General features: G+C 38.9%; 2 protein-coding genes across 2 annotated transcripts; one reads left to right on the forward strand and one right to left on the reverse strand.

The window, feature by feature from the left end:
* Positions 1-3,946: 3,946 nt before the first annotated feature.
* MELLADRAFT_60731 (uncharacterized protein) lies at positions 3,947-4,585 on the forward strand (the record flags this gene model as incomplete). Its single annotated transcript, XM_007406456.1, has 4 exons — positions 3,947-3,974; positions 4,075-4,276; positions 4,392-4,467; positions 4,556-4,585. 4 exons carry the CDS (start codon positions 3,947-3,949, stop codon positions 4,583-4,585), a joined length of 336 nt encoding a protein of 111 aa, XP_007406518.1.
* A 7-nt stretch (positions 4,586-4,592) lies between these two features.
* Positions 4,593-4,922, reverse strand: MELLADRAFT_33885 (uncharacterized protein; the record flags this gene model as incomplete). Its single annotated transcript, XM_007406463.1, has 1 exon — positions 4,593-4,922. A coding segment is annotated over one exon (330 nt), but the record flags the coding sequence as incomplete, so codon positions are not given.
* Between the last annotated feature and the right edge of the window lie 12,495 nt (positions 4,923-17,417).

Genomic DNA, 17,417 nt, shown 5'->3' on the forward strand with positions numbered 1-17,417 from the left:
TATTGATCCCACAAGCTCAGAACACCACTTGAGGTTTTACAAATACCCAGACAAAAAGTAGAACTTTAATTGATACTACTGACCAAAGGCACAACATGGTAAGGTACTTCCACTGTAGGCGGGAGGGCAAGCATATTCTAGGTGCACATGTAAAGATTACATATATCCCAGAGTCAAAGAGAAGAGAGGTGCAACAGACGGTAGCAAAACTTTTCCCGCCTTCCAATGACCTCTAGCTCCCTGCACCTAGTTGATTACACAGCATTGAAGAGATCTTTGAAGTTTTAGTAGCACAAAGTCTTTTAATTTTTTGCAGAGATCAAGTATCTGATCAAACCCAAGCCAAACAGATATCATTACTACCCAAATACATAAATGGGCAACACTGATAAGATCTTCCCAAACTTTGAAACTATATGGAAGTTGGAACAAGGTTTGGACAAACAGGAATAGAAGTAAGTGGAGGGAAGGTTTAGTTACAATTCTGAAATGAGATCAAGAAAGTTCCAAAAGACATTCAACAAGGATCAATCTGTAAGGACATGTAGCACAGCAGGAAATGGGTAGATTTTTTTTGTACATACAGCTGTAAAAGTTGTAAATGGTCTTTTGTCCTCTAAGATTTCAATTTCTTTTGTTAGCTCATCAAGTTAGAATCAACAAAACACTATTATCTTTTTCTATCCTAATTTCAGTCTGATATCTATTAGCAACAAAAGAAATTATTTTTTATCACTCACTGCCCCCCAAAAGGGTTGAGATATTAGTGGCTCTCAAACCTGCCCCGGTTTTCAAAAAACCCAGTTGACCCAGTTGTTTTTTGGCAGTAACTTTGTGTATCAAGTTGACATTTGTTGACAGCTCCCAGCCAAAAATTCCACTGGGGCAACCGGGTTTTTTGAAACTGGGTCAGGTTTGAGAGCCACTATTGTATTAGTTATAAATTTGTGGTTTTGGCCCCTCAGGGCCAGAGTTGTTCCAGGTAATTCAGGTCTCAGGACCGTAGCATATTTTGAATTCTCAATTCATTTCAAAAGACATAACTAGAAAGACCCACATGAGCCAATACTATTCTATATACTTTAAAAATCCTGGATATCAAGAAGTCTCCTTTTTCTTTTATTTCTCTTATGAAAACCAAGATATATTTCTCTATGTATGTACTCTTTATCTAATACAACCCATCCTATTCAAAATCCCAACAATCACACTTAAACACCTAAATCAAGATGAATCTAAAGAATTCCAGTCACAAATAGACAAGACAGTTAGAAGAGATAATGAAAAGGAGAAAGGGAAGGAAGTAGAATGAAGAATAGAAGAAGAGGAGGGAGTAGAAGTGGAAGGTAACCTGTTGTGTTGTGTTGTGTGCCAAAGTGCAATGTGGCAACATGTAAGATAATCACAAGGACAATGCTGGGCCGCTGGGCTGCATTTCTGGAAACGGGGGGTTGAGCCGCATTGCAGCACTTATTTTTTGGCCCCAAAAGATGCAATGAAGAGGGCAATGAGATTATCTGCTGCAATGTGTGACGCACAACATCTGCAACAGTGAAAATGGTGGTTGGATGCCGCTCAAGGATCAGTGGAGTTTTGTTTGTATTGTATGATCTGTTGCTCCATGTGTTGATCCAAAAGAAATAGAAACAATAAAAAATATGGAATATGAAAACCCATCCTAAGTTCCTGTCAACAAGCGTACTCAAGTGATGAGTAGGGAGTTGATGAGAATATCTCAAATCAGAGATTTTAATTGTAGTCACAATTCCGGAACTCAACAATCTAAAGAAGAAGGATACGAATGAAATTGGCACATGGCTGATACTAACCAGATAGGTTTAAAGTTAAGTTTTAAAGGTAGCTGGAATATTCTGGACACAGTGATGATTAAAGTAAACTAATTGTTTAGATTGATTGGTAGTAAAAAGGAATGCAGAAAAAGCATAAAAGAGAGAAAACAACAAGGGTTTCATACCCTTTTCAACAAAGCATCACAAACAACCAAGACTAGTATGAACTCCACTCGATTCCGGATATCCATCATTCTGTAACTTGTATATTCAAATAGATGCGTCATAGAATGAATCTGTTCAAACACGTAAGCATAATCCCATAATCAACTCCATCAATCACACTGTCAATCCGTAACTGTTCTCAGACTGTCGGAATAACATTTCCCAAGTGTTGAGTCCAGTTTAGTTTTAGATGTAATAATCCTCGAAAAGGGTTCCCAATCCCAATCAAGTATTATAACTGAGAACTGCTACATATTTCAGGAGATCATAACTTTGTTAATTAATTCATGATCACTTTTCCCAGGTTTTTGATTATTAATTAAAAGAATGTATGAATGAAATAGGTAAAAAAGAGAAGAATAGAAAGTATGAAATATGACTAAAAGAAAATATAATTCTGAAATAAAGTGAAAGATAGAAAAATATAAAAGCTTTTATTTGTAATACGGTCTTGACTAATATGTCATTTGACATTTTGTTGAAGGTGTGACATATTATATGTCAGCTAGAGGATAAGTACTTAGCTAACTTATGCCCTGGCTGACAGTTCCACCTTTTACATTCCTGCCATCACAAGCCTCAATTGCTTTGTTCACCTTGGTATACTTAAGTGCTAAAGGTACACCTTGCCTGATCCAAATCCTCAAATGTACACAACACATGATGGTTTTTTGGCACAAGGGAAACACAATTGGAGCTGAAGATATTTGCAGCAGCCAAGAAAGTCCTTTTGACTGTGGCCAAACGGGCTGGGAGACTCATATAGTCTTGAGCCAGAGAAGCCAGGATCAGAAAGGCCATACAGTTCACCTGAGGGTATTGTGACATATAAATGCAATGGCCAAATGATTGTGATTTGTGCTTCAAACAAAAGAAGCAAATACCTTCCACCATGGGAGAATGGCTTTACATTCCTGTGTGTTATCTGTGATAGCCATGGGATGTGATCCCTTCAAAAGGCAATGTGACTTGATGTGACCATCAACAAGGCAACCTAACTGTCAATAAGGAAGCGTATTGAGCAAGGAAACAAACATTTCACACATGATATATAACTGTTACAATTCAATTACATATGTTTGACATATGTAGGACAGCACCTGACAATTGTAATCAGAGTAAGACACAGCAAAAAGAACCACAAATCTGTGGCTAACAACTGCAAAAGGGCTGTTAAGGGTTGAAGGTTGATATGGACAGATTGATTAGTTTAAAAACTGATGCAAACTTAATTGACATTGTAAAGGATGAGGACCAAAAAAGAAAAGACAAGATCAAGGGTTTATATACCTGTCAGCCCTGAGTACATGGACATGTACCCAAAACCAACTTGTAACATTAAAAACATTATATATAAGATTAATTACATATGAATACAATTTAGTAAAAGTATGTAACATGTAATAAAATATACCAAAGACACTTATTACATATACATGTACACTGAAAACAACATGTAATATGTGATAAAACATCATTCACACCTCATAACTAGGGCTGTGACCCGGCCCTGGCCCCACCCGGCCTACTGTGCCCGCTGGTTTTCCAGAAGCAGACAGTACGCGCCCTGACACACCAAAACCTATTTAATAAGGGTCATAAAAGCCCTGTGAGCACCTGGGCGGCCCGGTCCGCCCCGGTGCCCGTCATTTCTTTTGCTGAATAATCTAAAAAATTGCCTTTTGAGTTAGGTCCCATGGCTCTCTCCAAGGTCTGAGTAGGCTGATATAAAGTTTATGTACAATTTTATACACCTAGAAGATTAGAAATAGAATAGCTACAATATAAAAGGCAATACTAAATGTATTTCTAGGACTATGTACGTTATTAAAACCACATTCATATACAGAGACTCTTTCAGGATAGGGTCTACTTGGTGCTAGTAGGACATTTAGAAGAAGAAGAACTATTACTAGAAACAGAACAAAAAAATGAGAACTGTTATTGTCATATTAAATAGTGAATTGAGCTAGTTCAATGCTATTTATTAGAAGTTCAGAGTCTAGTATAAAAAGAGTTATAAAAGCAGTGCAAGTGGCAATTGAGAAAGCGTGAAGAGGACTTATTGCTATTGCTGTTGCTATTGCTATTGATATTGCTATTGCTATTGCTATTGCTATTGCTATTGCTATTGCTATTGCTATTGCTATTGCTATTGCTATTGCTATTGCTATTACTATTACTATTACTATTACTATTGCTGTTGCTACTGCTATGGCTGTTGCTACTGCTATTGCTATTACTAGTCCCAGATTCTCTAGGTTTGTCAAACATCATAATCTTAATCATCTTTAGATAGTATGAAGCACTAATTACTGAACTCATAATTGCAATTATAAAAATTACATAGGCTCCCTCCTCTACTGATGATCATAGTACATTCATCTTCGCGATGAACCCTACTAGTGGCGGTAGATCACTTATTGAAAATAGGCTTATTACTATACTAAATGTAATTATACTATACCTACTAAAACTTTGTCTCATATCTGATATATAATTTACCATTTTTCAATCTTTACTACTTCCACGTATTACAGATTCTAGATTTATATTCTTGTAACCAATAATACGTATTCAAATGAGAATGGTTGATAGACTATATTGAACTATGTAAAATATCAGAGCATTATTACTTGATTCTGTCCCTAGACTTAGACATAGTACTATAAATCCTACATGACTAATTGTACTAAATGCCAGAAGTCTTCTTAGTTGTGTTTGAACTAGATCTGTTACCGTCCCTAGAATTATGGAAGTTATTGCCACTAATAGTAGTACATACATCACCTTTGTATTTATAAGCTCCTGAGTTAGCGTATACAGTGCTGTCATAATTGAAATCTTCGGAATTGTTATCAGCATTATTGTTACTACTGTTGGAGTATTCTGATATACATCTGGAGCTCAATTATGAAATGGTGCCGCCGATACCTTGAATATATCCACAATAAATGGACATTAGACCTAGACTCAAGTGTTTTCTGGATCCCCTTGGGTCTGCCCAAGGCCGGGTGATGCCCCGGGGCCGCCCTGTCACACTCAGGGGCGGGTCACAGCCCTACTCATAACTCAGTGTCAAGAGTTAAAATGCTTATATTACATATTACAAGTAACATGTATATGTAATTAAGTACCGCTAGCAATGATCATAACATCTAGTGATGATCGACCCTGAACCAATGTAGTGATAGAGACATATATCACTACATTTAGGTTTAAAGAGGAGAGTATATAAACCCCTCCTCTCTCAGCCTTCAGGGATTTCCCCCAAGCTTTTATTACACCTCACTTTTAAAGAACAACTTCAAAGTAATATTGAAGCTTATAATCAAGAGTCTGATAATAATAAGACTAGTGATTTACTTCATTACTTTAGACAGCTTCCTGACTAAACGCAAGTGATACACCCCTCACCTTTTTCTGGATCCTTCACTTTCCCCAAGTAGATTCTTACTAGGTTGGTGACCTGCAACAACTCAAAGGGTAGTGGCTTACATACAATTACTTAGGTTGGTGACCATAAGAACAACCAGTGTAGTGATCTAGACCTCACTCTGTAATCTGTCAAATAAGAAGATTAAAGGAAAACCTTGGATCCAGTTTTCATCAATTATGATCTGTATAATTATAAATTGAAAACCTCCTTTTTATGAGTCATCTAACTGAAGTCTGTCTGGATTTATCCAAACAGACCAGTACCTTTCTCCCTTCCCTATTTTCTATATAATTTTATTGTAATTACTTTATGGTTGAAATATAAATTTGATTATTTAAAATTACCCAACTCCTCTAGCCCAAATTAGTGAGCCTTGAGTACTCTCTTAAGTACTCAACCCTCACAATACCCGTCAGAACAACAAAAAAACACACACATCAAGTATGAGAGAACAACATTGAGGATGTTACAATGAGAAGATCATGTGAACAACTATCTTGCGATCTGTAGATGATCTCATAGGATCTTTTACAAATAGATGTGCATGTGTAATTAGCTAATTTGGTGTATGTAACCTTTGAGTAACATATACTCCTGAATCACGCTTGTGAATTACTCAATGACAACCTATCCTTTTAGCACATGAACCCTAAACATCCTTCCTTGGTGATGTCACATGCCAAGGAGATCAGTTTTGAATGGACAGCTACTAAGTTGGGTTCCCGCTCCAACACAGTTGCTTGACCTAGTTAGAATGATTATCATAAAAAAATCATGCACAATCCATGTCTTTCCTCCTACAAGCAGGGGAGACAAGTAGAGCGTGAAGGTAGGTTAATAGGAATCTCCTTCAATTGCTAGGTTAGGGTTTACTGTACTTGCTCTTGATCTAACAAGAGTGAGGACAGTAAGTTTGGGTGGAACCTAGCTCACACCTCCCAGGGCTAGAGAAGTGTACCACTTCAGCGCCTAGCACCTAATAGGCGGCTGCCAGAATGACAGCGGGAGAAGAGCCTTTTTGAACCCCACCACAGGGAGCAAAGGCTCTATGAGCCAAGCCCCTGCGAAGGGGCTTGAATCCCGCACTCATGGAGGCAAGCTCACAACGGAGCACACCCGGACTAGAACCTCAGCAAAACAAAGTATACAGCTTAGAATGTTTCTCTGCACAGGTTCACCAGTAAGTCATTGCCGTGACCGTTTTGGGCACAAAGACTGTAGGAAGGCAACTCAACTTAAGATTACGTAAAACAATCAACAGGTAAGCGCATCTTGTGGGCTAACAAAGTAGTGCTACGTAAGACATTTGAACTGTACCGGTGGACGTATAGCTTATAAGAATCAGAACACCACCTTCCCGCCCGTTGTAGGGAGTTCAAGGAACAGCCAAAGTTTGCACGCAGAGATGCCGTACCAATACAAAGACTGTGACCCGACCAACAAAACCCACCAGGTGGTTGGTGCTTTTTCAAAACCTCCAGGACGCTCTTTTTGGACATCGCCTGAGTTCTCGATACACCACAGAAGAGCGGTTCAGTTGGCTGCCCTTTGGTCATAGATAGGATGTCTTGTAAAGCTTTGATTGGATCTAGCCGGTTTGGTTGATGGTTTAAACGTAAAAGTTGGACTTCTCCTGGCACTGCCGTCTTTGCAAGTTGGAGCATGATGGTTGCTTTACTGAAATCTGCAGAGAAGGATACGTCTTGCCGCCTGATAAACACATCAGGGTGGTCGTCATATTTTGTCAGCTCACCTAATCGGGTGAGGCCCCAAAAACCGACCAAGATGATAGCGCGGAGTGTGAGATTAGGAAGAAAAGTGCCATGTAACTTGCTCATCAACTTGTCAACGTCCATCAGTGTCAAACCAACACGTGATCTAGAGATTTGTGGAACTTCACACTTCTTTCCTGCTTTCAACACCAATCGTAGTTGGTCTGGATTAAGAGATGGAAAGTTGACATCGTGCAATGTGTGCCACATACGCAGGCTTGTTAAGTAGTGCTTTGTGGTATTGCTTATTACTGTATGCTGATGTTTGTTGTCTCCACACCAAACAACAAAGTGGTATATGTTTGTTGTGGAGGCTGGGAAAGGAAAAATTGAAGTGTTCATGAAAGTGAAGTATTTATTGACGGCCGCAGTGTACTGTCTGATTGTAGAAGCTGCCCACCCATGTTCAAGGATAACCTCACTGACTTTATTAAGCTTTCTAAAGACATGTGGAGCGGTTTGGCAGAGGGTAGATTTGGCAGACATTGTAAGAGATCCGTGCTGGCGGAAAGACTTGTACTAACAGGCTGGACAAGTCTGCAGGAACGTCGATATTTATGAGTTTGTTGAGTGACTTAAAAGGCCCCAAACCGTGCAACAATTTATTGGCTTAATTGTCAGCCGACTTGACTCTGACCAAGTTCAAATTGCATTCCAGTTCAACTAGCAAGTCCTGCACAACAGGCCATTCTTGGTTAAGCCAAAAGTCCCTAGACTTTTGATTCCGTGTTGCGCCTTCAGTCATCGTGTTATCAGTCAGGCAAGAAAAACTGTGGCCTGCTAATCCAACCGGGCCGTTGCCTAACTTTTTCTTCAACATTAACAGACCCAGGTGCACTGCCACGGTCTCAGCCCAGGCAATTCTCATCCTGGGCCGGCCTTCTGGATGATCCCAGCCAGGCAGCCACTTGAACTGGCTCCAGGCTTTCCCGATTATGATGCCTATTCCAAAATTGGTCAAAGCGTCTCCGACCCATCCCACATTCTTGACAATGTGGTTGGGGATGATCTTTGTTGGGTTCAAATTGTCAATTAGTAGCAAATGAAGATATGTTTCTTTCTCTGTGTTTGTGTAGTGTTGGTTACAAAACTCCATGTTGTGTTGTGATCTTATTTGTCTTTTCTCTCACGTTGTGAAGTATGATCTTATCTCACCATGATCACTACTAGCTACATCTCTATTTGTCTCTTTTAACTCTTAGCTATGTTTTCTTGTCTCTGTTTTACTATAAAGTGCCACCTATGAGTTTGAAGAGTTTGATCTCCATCCTTTCAAACTCTTCTCGGTCTATCACTAACAAGCAATCCACTTACTTACACATATCTTGCTTTACCGTGAATGAACTCATAGGTAAGCTTTTCTAGTCTTTTGTCTTCTTTTGTTTCTGATTTCTCTAGTCTCTTTCTATTTCTTACTTGCATGTACATGTCTTTGTGTCCTTCATTTTTATGCTGTGTTTTGAAATAAATGATCCTTTCAAACTCTTCTCAGTCTATCACTAACAAGCAATCCACTTACTTACATGTATCTTGCTTTACCGTGAATGAACCCATACAAATCTCTAACGTAAGCTTTCCAATATCCAATGTCTTCCTTTATGTCATCTGATATTTTCCGTCTTCTTGGTGTCTTCCATGCCGCCACAAAGCTAAAGCTTTCCACCAAATAACACATGAGCTGAGGTAGTATCAGTGTCAAGTGACTCAGTTTACGGTTGAATTTTAGCAATTCCTTCTTTGTACAATCAGTCTTCGCAAGAAAGTCATCTATCTCTCTTTGCCTTTTTAAGAGTTTCTTTTCTGGTAGTCGAACGGTTTTGTTGACACAATTCCAAAAGAAACCGATAAACATTTGTTCTACGGAAAACTCTGAGTATTTTGTGACTTTAGTTTTAACACCCAGCAATTCACTACTATTTCTACCATTGTTGTAGTGTCTGTTTTCAACTTTATGGTTAAGTTGTTGTCCACCCAACGGAAAACCTCCATCAGTTTGAAGATAGCTTTCATCAAATCTTTCCATCCGTTGGCTGGACCTCCGAAGGACCCACATCCACCTACGCCTCCGAATGCTATCATTATATTGATAAGGATTTTTTCATCAAAATCCATAATTGCCAAGAATGGCCACTGAGTTGGGTGTGTTGGGATTTGTCGGTAGGCACCCTCCCAATCAAAGATACCCATTAGCACATTGTCCTTCAACCTTTTTATGAATAACACCACCAACCTGAAGTTGTCCCAAGTCGTTTCAAATTCTTCCTTGTTGATGTACGAATTTACAGAGCGGATTTCTTTGTCAAACTTGGGGTATGACATATCATTAATTGGCCTAAATGTACCATCACCGTTTTCAACCGCACCAAGCGGGTCAGTTCTAAAGAAACCTAATTGTTGAAACACTTCTTCTTTTTTGTATGGTCCAAACATCCTACCTGCTAACACTTCTTTCTTAATATTCTTTTTGATCTTATCTCTAGCTTTTATTGCCGAGCTATGATTGGGTGGACAATAATAGTCTAAATCTTTGACGGTATGAAATGGGACACCTTGGTGAAAACTGTTTTTGAAACCATCAAGCAAGTATTCATATTTTTCAGATAAACCATGTTCTAATAGTTGTGTCCTCCATACGTTGATATTCATATTGCATTTCACATTTGACAGCCAGTTGTTAAATCTGTTTGCCTTTGGACAACTCAATTGTGTAGTTGTCATACTATCATGGCTTGGAAAATTGACTTCAAAGCTATTGGATTTATTTCAAACATTACAAACAACAAATGGAAAAAACGATCGACAAATTTTTAGAAAACAAATAACATAAACACAATCTATTAAGAAGACAACTACAATATACTAAGGCTTACGTCTGTTTTTCTCTAGACGTAGACTGGCAAGGAGGATAATCATCTTTATAAGTAGATCTTTCCATTTGCTTTCCTTTGTTTCTTTGATCATAATTCTCTTTTCCTTTTTCAAATTTTTGATATGGTCCAGGAGATCTTTCATTCCTTACGTTTCTACCTCTATTGTTCCTTCTGTTGCCTCTTTCATAACTATCATTTTGCCTAAAATTCTTGTTTCTCTCTAACATAGGTGGTTTTAAAGACGTGGTGTGTTTATTGTCTAAATCTCCCGTTAAATCAACATCTATTGAGTCATGGTTGAACCCTATTGCATACTCTTTCCCGGTGATTGGACTGTATCTTTCTCTTACATTTCCTTTTGCGTAGGCTAACCAAAACTCTACCAGTCATCTTTTGCTAATACCATACTTTGTATGAAATATTTAACTTACGATTATCTAATAAAAGTATTTTGCCAGGACCCTGGAGAGCCCAAATACACCCTCCTAATTGGTACCCGAGTTTCGTACTTGTTGGGTTTTGGGCTTTTCCCATGCGACCATGATCATTTTCCAAGTTTTGAAAACTGCAACAGGTTAAACAAGACCGTAGCTTTCTAGTACATATACTTTTACTAGAGTAGGGGCAGCGGTTTCGGGTCAAAACCAATGTAGAGACCCGGCCCCGGTATGTAGGAATCCGCTCAGGATCATAAAAAAAATTAGGTTTTTTGCATTTTTCTCCTCAACCAGCACTCCAAGAAACTTGAGGCTGGTATCATAAGATAGCCCTTCTTTTCCCGCACACAATGAGCTACTGTGCACTTCCATAAGTAGTGGAGTGTTGTGTGCACAAGCAAATACCCAAAAAGTGTGTTTTGTTAGGAGGGTCTGTACGCGCTTTCCAGGGTCCTATTCTGCCATCATCTAACAGGGATGTTTGCACTTTTGCTTCTTCCAAGAAATTTTCTCTGAAAACTTTTGGATCTCCAGGCGCTCCATTTATTCTGTTGCATAGAACGTCCATTCTGATCATAATATCATATCTAAACGCTGTTAACCATCCATGTCTCAAACTCAAGCTTTCTACTTGTTCAAAGTGTTTTTCCAAACTATTAAATTATCATTAATGTAATCAGTTTAGTGTTTATTAACAATCATCACAGTTCCACTTACTCTTTAGCAAAAGGTACATGAGAATAAGTTTGTATCAAATACTTTATCATCAGAGTCTTAGCTCTTGTCCAGTCTGAAAAGGTCATCCACCATTCGCTCTTTGCTGGTTGACCTGTTGGCTTGTCTTTCTTTTTGGTGGATGTGTTATTGCCATCTACCATGTGATCTAACTCAATCCATTTATCATTGAAGATTGTTAACTTGACATACATATCTAACTTCTTTAAATGAGTATCCCTATAAGATGTAAACGCTTTTAAACCTGAATCTGAAACTTGTCCGCTCTGATAATCTTTCATGGGGTTGGAAGTCAAAAGTCATAACCTGCTATCTTTTTCGTTACCTGAAATAGACTTTAAAGACTTTTCTACTAATTTTGTATTACCCATTGCTGAGGCCATTTTTGCTACTTCTACAGAAATGCCTACCAATCTATAAAATAAAATCACAAACACAGACAACCATCTCCTGCTTCCAATTCCAAGACAGAAGAACACTTCATTTACTTTGCCACACCGCCTTCCCTTGCAACAGACACTTCCAACTTTTCTACCCTGCCATGAAACATCATCATGTATCCGGTTTCTCTAACTTAAACCAAGTCCAATCATGCAAAAGCTCACGGTAACACAAAGCCAAGCCACAAGGGACTTGCACATTAAACGACATCTCTGGCGTGACCAATAGCCCCAAAAAGCGCAATTTGGGTCACTTTTGGTTGGAATCCATCCTATCTCATTCAAGATTACTTTGATCTTATTTCTGAAACTGGCTGGTATGAGTTCAGCATCTTCTACCTAACTTCTATTAGAAAAAAAGAGAATCAAAATGTGCCAGCTCACACAAATCCAGCTAGGAAACAAGTAACAAGTTTGTTCAAAGACATTACAGGGAGTCAATTGACCATCTCTCGCGGAGAGTTGCGGTATCAGTCTTTCACTGAGACTCCCTGAGACAATACCTGGCATATACAGGGATAGTACAATTTCTTCTCAAGTGGCGCGTTTTTTTATTCTCTGAAATTCCAGGTCCTACAAAGGTATACAATTGATGGGTTGGAATGAAATAGGAACAAATTGAAGGAAGCAAAGGCAAAAAGGAACCTACAATAATTTGTTTAAAACATTGAATCAAGTGGTTGGGTAGGAATGAGAATTGGGAAGTCACATAAGCTCTGTGAAAAGTAGGCAAAAGTGAAGCAAAAGAGACGATATAAACACTACACCAAATTGCAAATTCACCGCTGAGTTTAGAAAATTGAGCAGACATAGCAAATTATGGAAAAGCTGGGAGGGGTCAGAAAAATATGAAAAAATATTGGTTGTGCCCTTTGGTGCATTCCAATCATCTGGCATATTTTTTCATATTTTTACAACCACAATGTAAATAATGTCAGAAACCCAATTTTGGTGTCTTGACATTCTGAATGCCACTCTGGCTCTACAGCTTGGGTGCACAAAAAAGTTGTGTGTCTCCAAGAATGGGTGAGATATATCAAGAGACGTACACAGCAGGAACCATATATAAGCATAGAAGTCATTACTACAATGGCTTCAGCACCTTAATAAACCTTGTAGAGCCATCATGTGGCTTCCGTAAATTGCAAGTGTTCAGATGATTGAACAAAAATTCTCATATTTTTGTGCATTGGAAGTTTTTGCCCAAATCTCGCTAGTTTTGGACCAAATTTGAGTTTCTGACATAATATCCCCTGTAAGCATTTTGGTTTGGGGAGACTTCAAAAACCATGGCAAAAATATGCAAAAATATGCAAAATGAGGGGACAGCACCCATGAATTGAATCATTATTTTTTCAAATTTTTCTGACCTCCCCTGTATTGGTGATATTTTTCTACTCAGCGGTAAATTAGTGATCTGGCGTAGTGAAAGAAGGTTAAAACAATTAATCGCTCCAAAAGAAAATAACAGTCTAATTCTGAATGATGAAAGAAAACTATTCAAGACATCTTTGTAATTTGGTTTGAAAAACAAGCTTTGAAAAATTTACCGCGCTGTTAGCCACATGAACATAAAGGTTGAGAGCCATTATGAGGATCGAGAGCTTCAAAAATATCATTTCAAGAGTAAAAACAATGGAAGATGAGCCAGGTAATCAAACGGTCAAGTTTGATTGTGAAAAATTATAAGAGAAGGAGAAGTTTGAATTAGCTTCATTGGCCAATAAGAGGGAGATGCCAAGTTGGTTCTTTTTTGATTCTGAGATTAGAAGCTGAGCTCAACAACATATGATGGATATGCTGAGGAACAGATTATTGAAGTTCATCTTGAAGTCGCTCTGATGCTGATCACATTGAACATGAAAATGACAAAAACTTTGTATTTCGATTCATCTTCTTATTATCAATTCTTACATTGATCATGTGGCCAAGTAAAAATTGAACCAATCAATCATGGTCAGATTCATGTCAGATGAGGAAATGGCAAGATTTTTAGGTTGAATATGATTGATTCTTATTTCAGAATGCCATAAGTGAAATTAGTGACCATGTAAGAAATATAACAAGAGTTGAGAAACGAATCAATATTGAACTATGGAGTGTCACCATTCTCAACCACACTGTATGACGAGTGTACAGAAGCCACTATTTTCTGTAGCTCAGAGAGTCTCAGAGAGAGTCTCAGAGAGAGTCTCAGAGCGAGTGAGTCTCAGGATAAGACTGATACTGTTACACTCCCATCTCTCGAGCCTTTCTGAGGGTACACATAACAATCTTGGGGTTTGAAATTTCAAATCCAAAAATAAGGAGCCTCAATGAATCAACACGATCACAAGCTCTGTCAAGATTCTGAAGAGGCCATTTCCTTGAGAACTCAATAGAGCCCATCTGACTTTTTTTTTGGAACAAATGGACTTGTGACTCGGGGTGAAAAAGTGAAGTGAAAAAACACCCACCAAAAGGAGACTATTAGTCACGCAATGATTGATGTTTAATGTGCAAGCCCCCTGTGCCAGGGGCGGACAAGTCCAAAAAAAACACCTGGCACAGTGGGCTTGTCGTTAAGTTAGGGTTTCTCAGTCTGCAATCTGCTTGCCACAAGTCCCTCACAGCCAGCGCCTGCCAGTGCCCTGCCCTGCTCACGCCGGAACTCTCTTTTTCTACCTGCCACTCCTACTGCTCAGCAATGTTGCTTACGGATTGGCTTGCCTACTCTACAGTCCGCTTGCCTTCAACACTGCCACTCTCAACACCTTGCGCTTGGCTGCCGTCGCAATTGTTCATGCTACACCATCAGCTAGACACTTCCTTCCATTGTTCAATCACCGGCCGCCTCACTTCAAATCACATCTCATTTAAAATTGGCAAACAAAACTCAACCCAATTTGATCTCAATTATTAAAACTCATTTACAATCCTCATTCACAATTCATATCTCATTGAATTTGTTATCAACCCATCCATCCACTCAAGATGAATATATCATTATCATCATACCTAAATCTCAAACCAATTTCAACGAGCAAATCAATCTAGAAGCAGATGCTCATTTGTCCAATTTGGATCCTCAGCTTAATCTCTTGCTTGGAAATTCAAGATGTGGGCGCGTGTTTTCAAAATTCAGGCGCACTGGTGCAGCAGTTTTCATTCAAAAAAAACATGTTGCACCCCTGTGCAAAGGGTGCGACGCACTCACATCTCAATTGGCCTTTTTTGGATGAATGAATGACGGGAAGTATCTCTTGTGGTTCAATACAAATCATCTACATCATGTGGATAGAGTTCCAAGCAGAAAACAAAGTTAGGGAATCTTGGGCAAATCATTTAAAGAGATAATCAACACCCCAGGTCACTCCAGGACTGTCTGGAATATTAATTGTATGAGACTCTTGAGCTAAACCAGAAGACCAACTTTTCTCAAACAATCAAAAATCAAGAATCAAAGTCACAAATCCAGGTTCATCCACATAAAGGCTGGGATCCAAATGTGCAGATACACCTGCTTCAAAAAACACCAATTTGTGTGTCAAACCTTGCCATCGGACCCCCTGTTTAGACTTTGGCTGAATCAACTTGGAGTTGGTTGAATCATTCTTTGCCATCGTAGCATGTGGCATTAAGCTGAAGACTGAAAATGAAGACTTGATACACCTTTCAAAGGCTGGGCCCTACTGGGCCCTCTCGCACCCTGCGCACCCCCTTCTTTTGAACTTTCGGGTGCGTCTGCACCCCTGTGCGGCGCACCCTGGTTCGCGCCCACAACCTGATTGGAAATGTCCAATTCTGATAAATGATTTCACATGATAAGATCAAAGTATCTCTTCGAAAACTTTCAAAGAGAAATGAGCAAATCTCAAACTTCTATCCATCAGTCCTAAATCAACAACCTGGATATGGATCTGTGTGGATATCAATACACCTCTGTACAGGGCTGAGAAGGTCGGCTACTTTTGGAAAGCAATGTGGCGGTACCTATAGCGTGAAACACAACCAACTTCTGTACACATTGAGATTTTGTCCATACAACATCACATCTTCAAAAGCAATTTGTTAATTTCTTTGAACAATCATTAGATCGAGGTCAATGGGATGATTTGGGATGATGAAGATGTTGCTTGAAAATGTTATGATTGATGGGTTAAAAATTGACAAATATAATCAAGGATCCCACTATTTAGAGCCCCCTCGGCTGATATCCGGAGCCCCCCGGGTTTTAACCAAAACCTGCGTGACCCAATGACACCCCACTGATTTTAGCCTATAATTTGCGTGTTTGGACCTCGAGGGCTCCCTAAGAGGGCACAGATTAACAAATGAGCCCCTTTTTGATTGTTAATTAACGTATTTGTAGCCCCTGCATCATTGATGGGGCAACAAATATCAAGAAAACAAATCAAAGGGCTCCCAATTTGTTTGGCGCCTGGACCGGCCCCTTGCGTGCACAGACATTGGCCCCTCAAGTGACTCTTTTTCCTTGCCTGATTCTTCCTCCTTACCTGTTCCCCCTACTGATCACAATTTCAAATTTCAAACAGCAACCGGAATCTGACCAACCATTCAGTTAATCACCAACCCAGTTACCACATCCAAATCAACCTCGCCAAGTCATCAACTGGCCAAGGAGTTCGATTTCCAAGCTATGATTGAAGATATTCAATTTAGTCCAATTCAATAGCTACTTCCGCAAGACTTGATGCCCTCTTTAATTGAAGTTTTATAGTTCAAATCCAACCAAATTCATCTCTCCACCAATTAAAAATGACCTTCCTTTGAAACAATCATTCAATTTAACTCAACAAAACCATGCAAGACTTTATAATTGTCCTTCAGTTAATCGAGGGTAAATGCAAAAGTCTTATAAAATTTATTGTTCTATTTGGTAAAAAAATTTGACGTTTTTTTTTCAAAACAAGATTTTGTTTTGTCTTCCTTATTCAAATGCTAAAAGAAAGGTGCAGCCTTGACTATAAGTATACTCTTTCAACAAGTTCAAGTTGGATTTGAAGAAATCTAGATTGTATTGTAATCAAAATGAAGCTGGGATCTGGTGTGTCAAGATCATAAATATTAAACGCAAACCAGGTTCGCTTACAAAACTCGACAAAATCTACCATTAGTGTGATTTTTGAGTTTTGCACATGGGCAGAAATCAATTAATGTGGATCAATTTGCATTCACCATCATTTTGAATCTATCATTTACCCGACGACGACGTGGCTCTATTCAATCACACCCACAGGATCTCTCTCCTAGACACATTGCTCTTATCAACCGCTGCTGCCGCTGCTGATGCCTTTCAACAATCACGCAATCCATCTTTTCGAACAAGACTCCCCCAAATCAGTCGATCCATTAGCTCATCATCATATCATCATCACATCGTGATTGTCTTTTGTTTGTAAAAGTTAAGCGCCAAAAGTCATTAAACGTTAGTTACCAGCCTTGAACACATTGTCCGTCCCTTCATGACTCTATTTCATGCATAATTTTTCTTGGCCAAAACTGATATCTAACCTTTGTCTTTCCTCTGATTATAATCATCCAATACTAGATCAAATGAACGATTCAATGATTGGTTGGATTCGGAGCAGATGTAGGACTTGAAGGAAGTTGGAAATACAGAGCCAAACAATACTATGTACGTCTTCCACCAATCTCCATTTCCATGATCCTGATTTGCATCATTTCATCATCATCTGTGATATGTCT

This window comes from Melampsora larici-populina (genome assembly GCF_000204055.1).
Source record: "Melampsora larici-populina 98AG31 unplaced genomic scaffold MELLAscaffold_6, whole genome shotgun sequence".
In the NCBI taxonomy this organism is placed as follows: domain Eukaryota; kingdom Fungi; phylum Basidiomycota; class Pucciniomycetes; order Pucciniales; family Melampsoraceae; genus Melampsora; species Melampsora laricis-populina.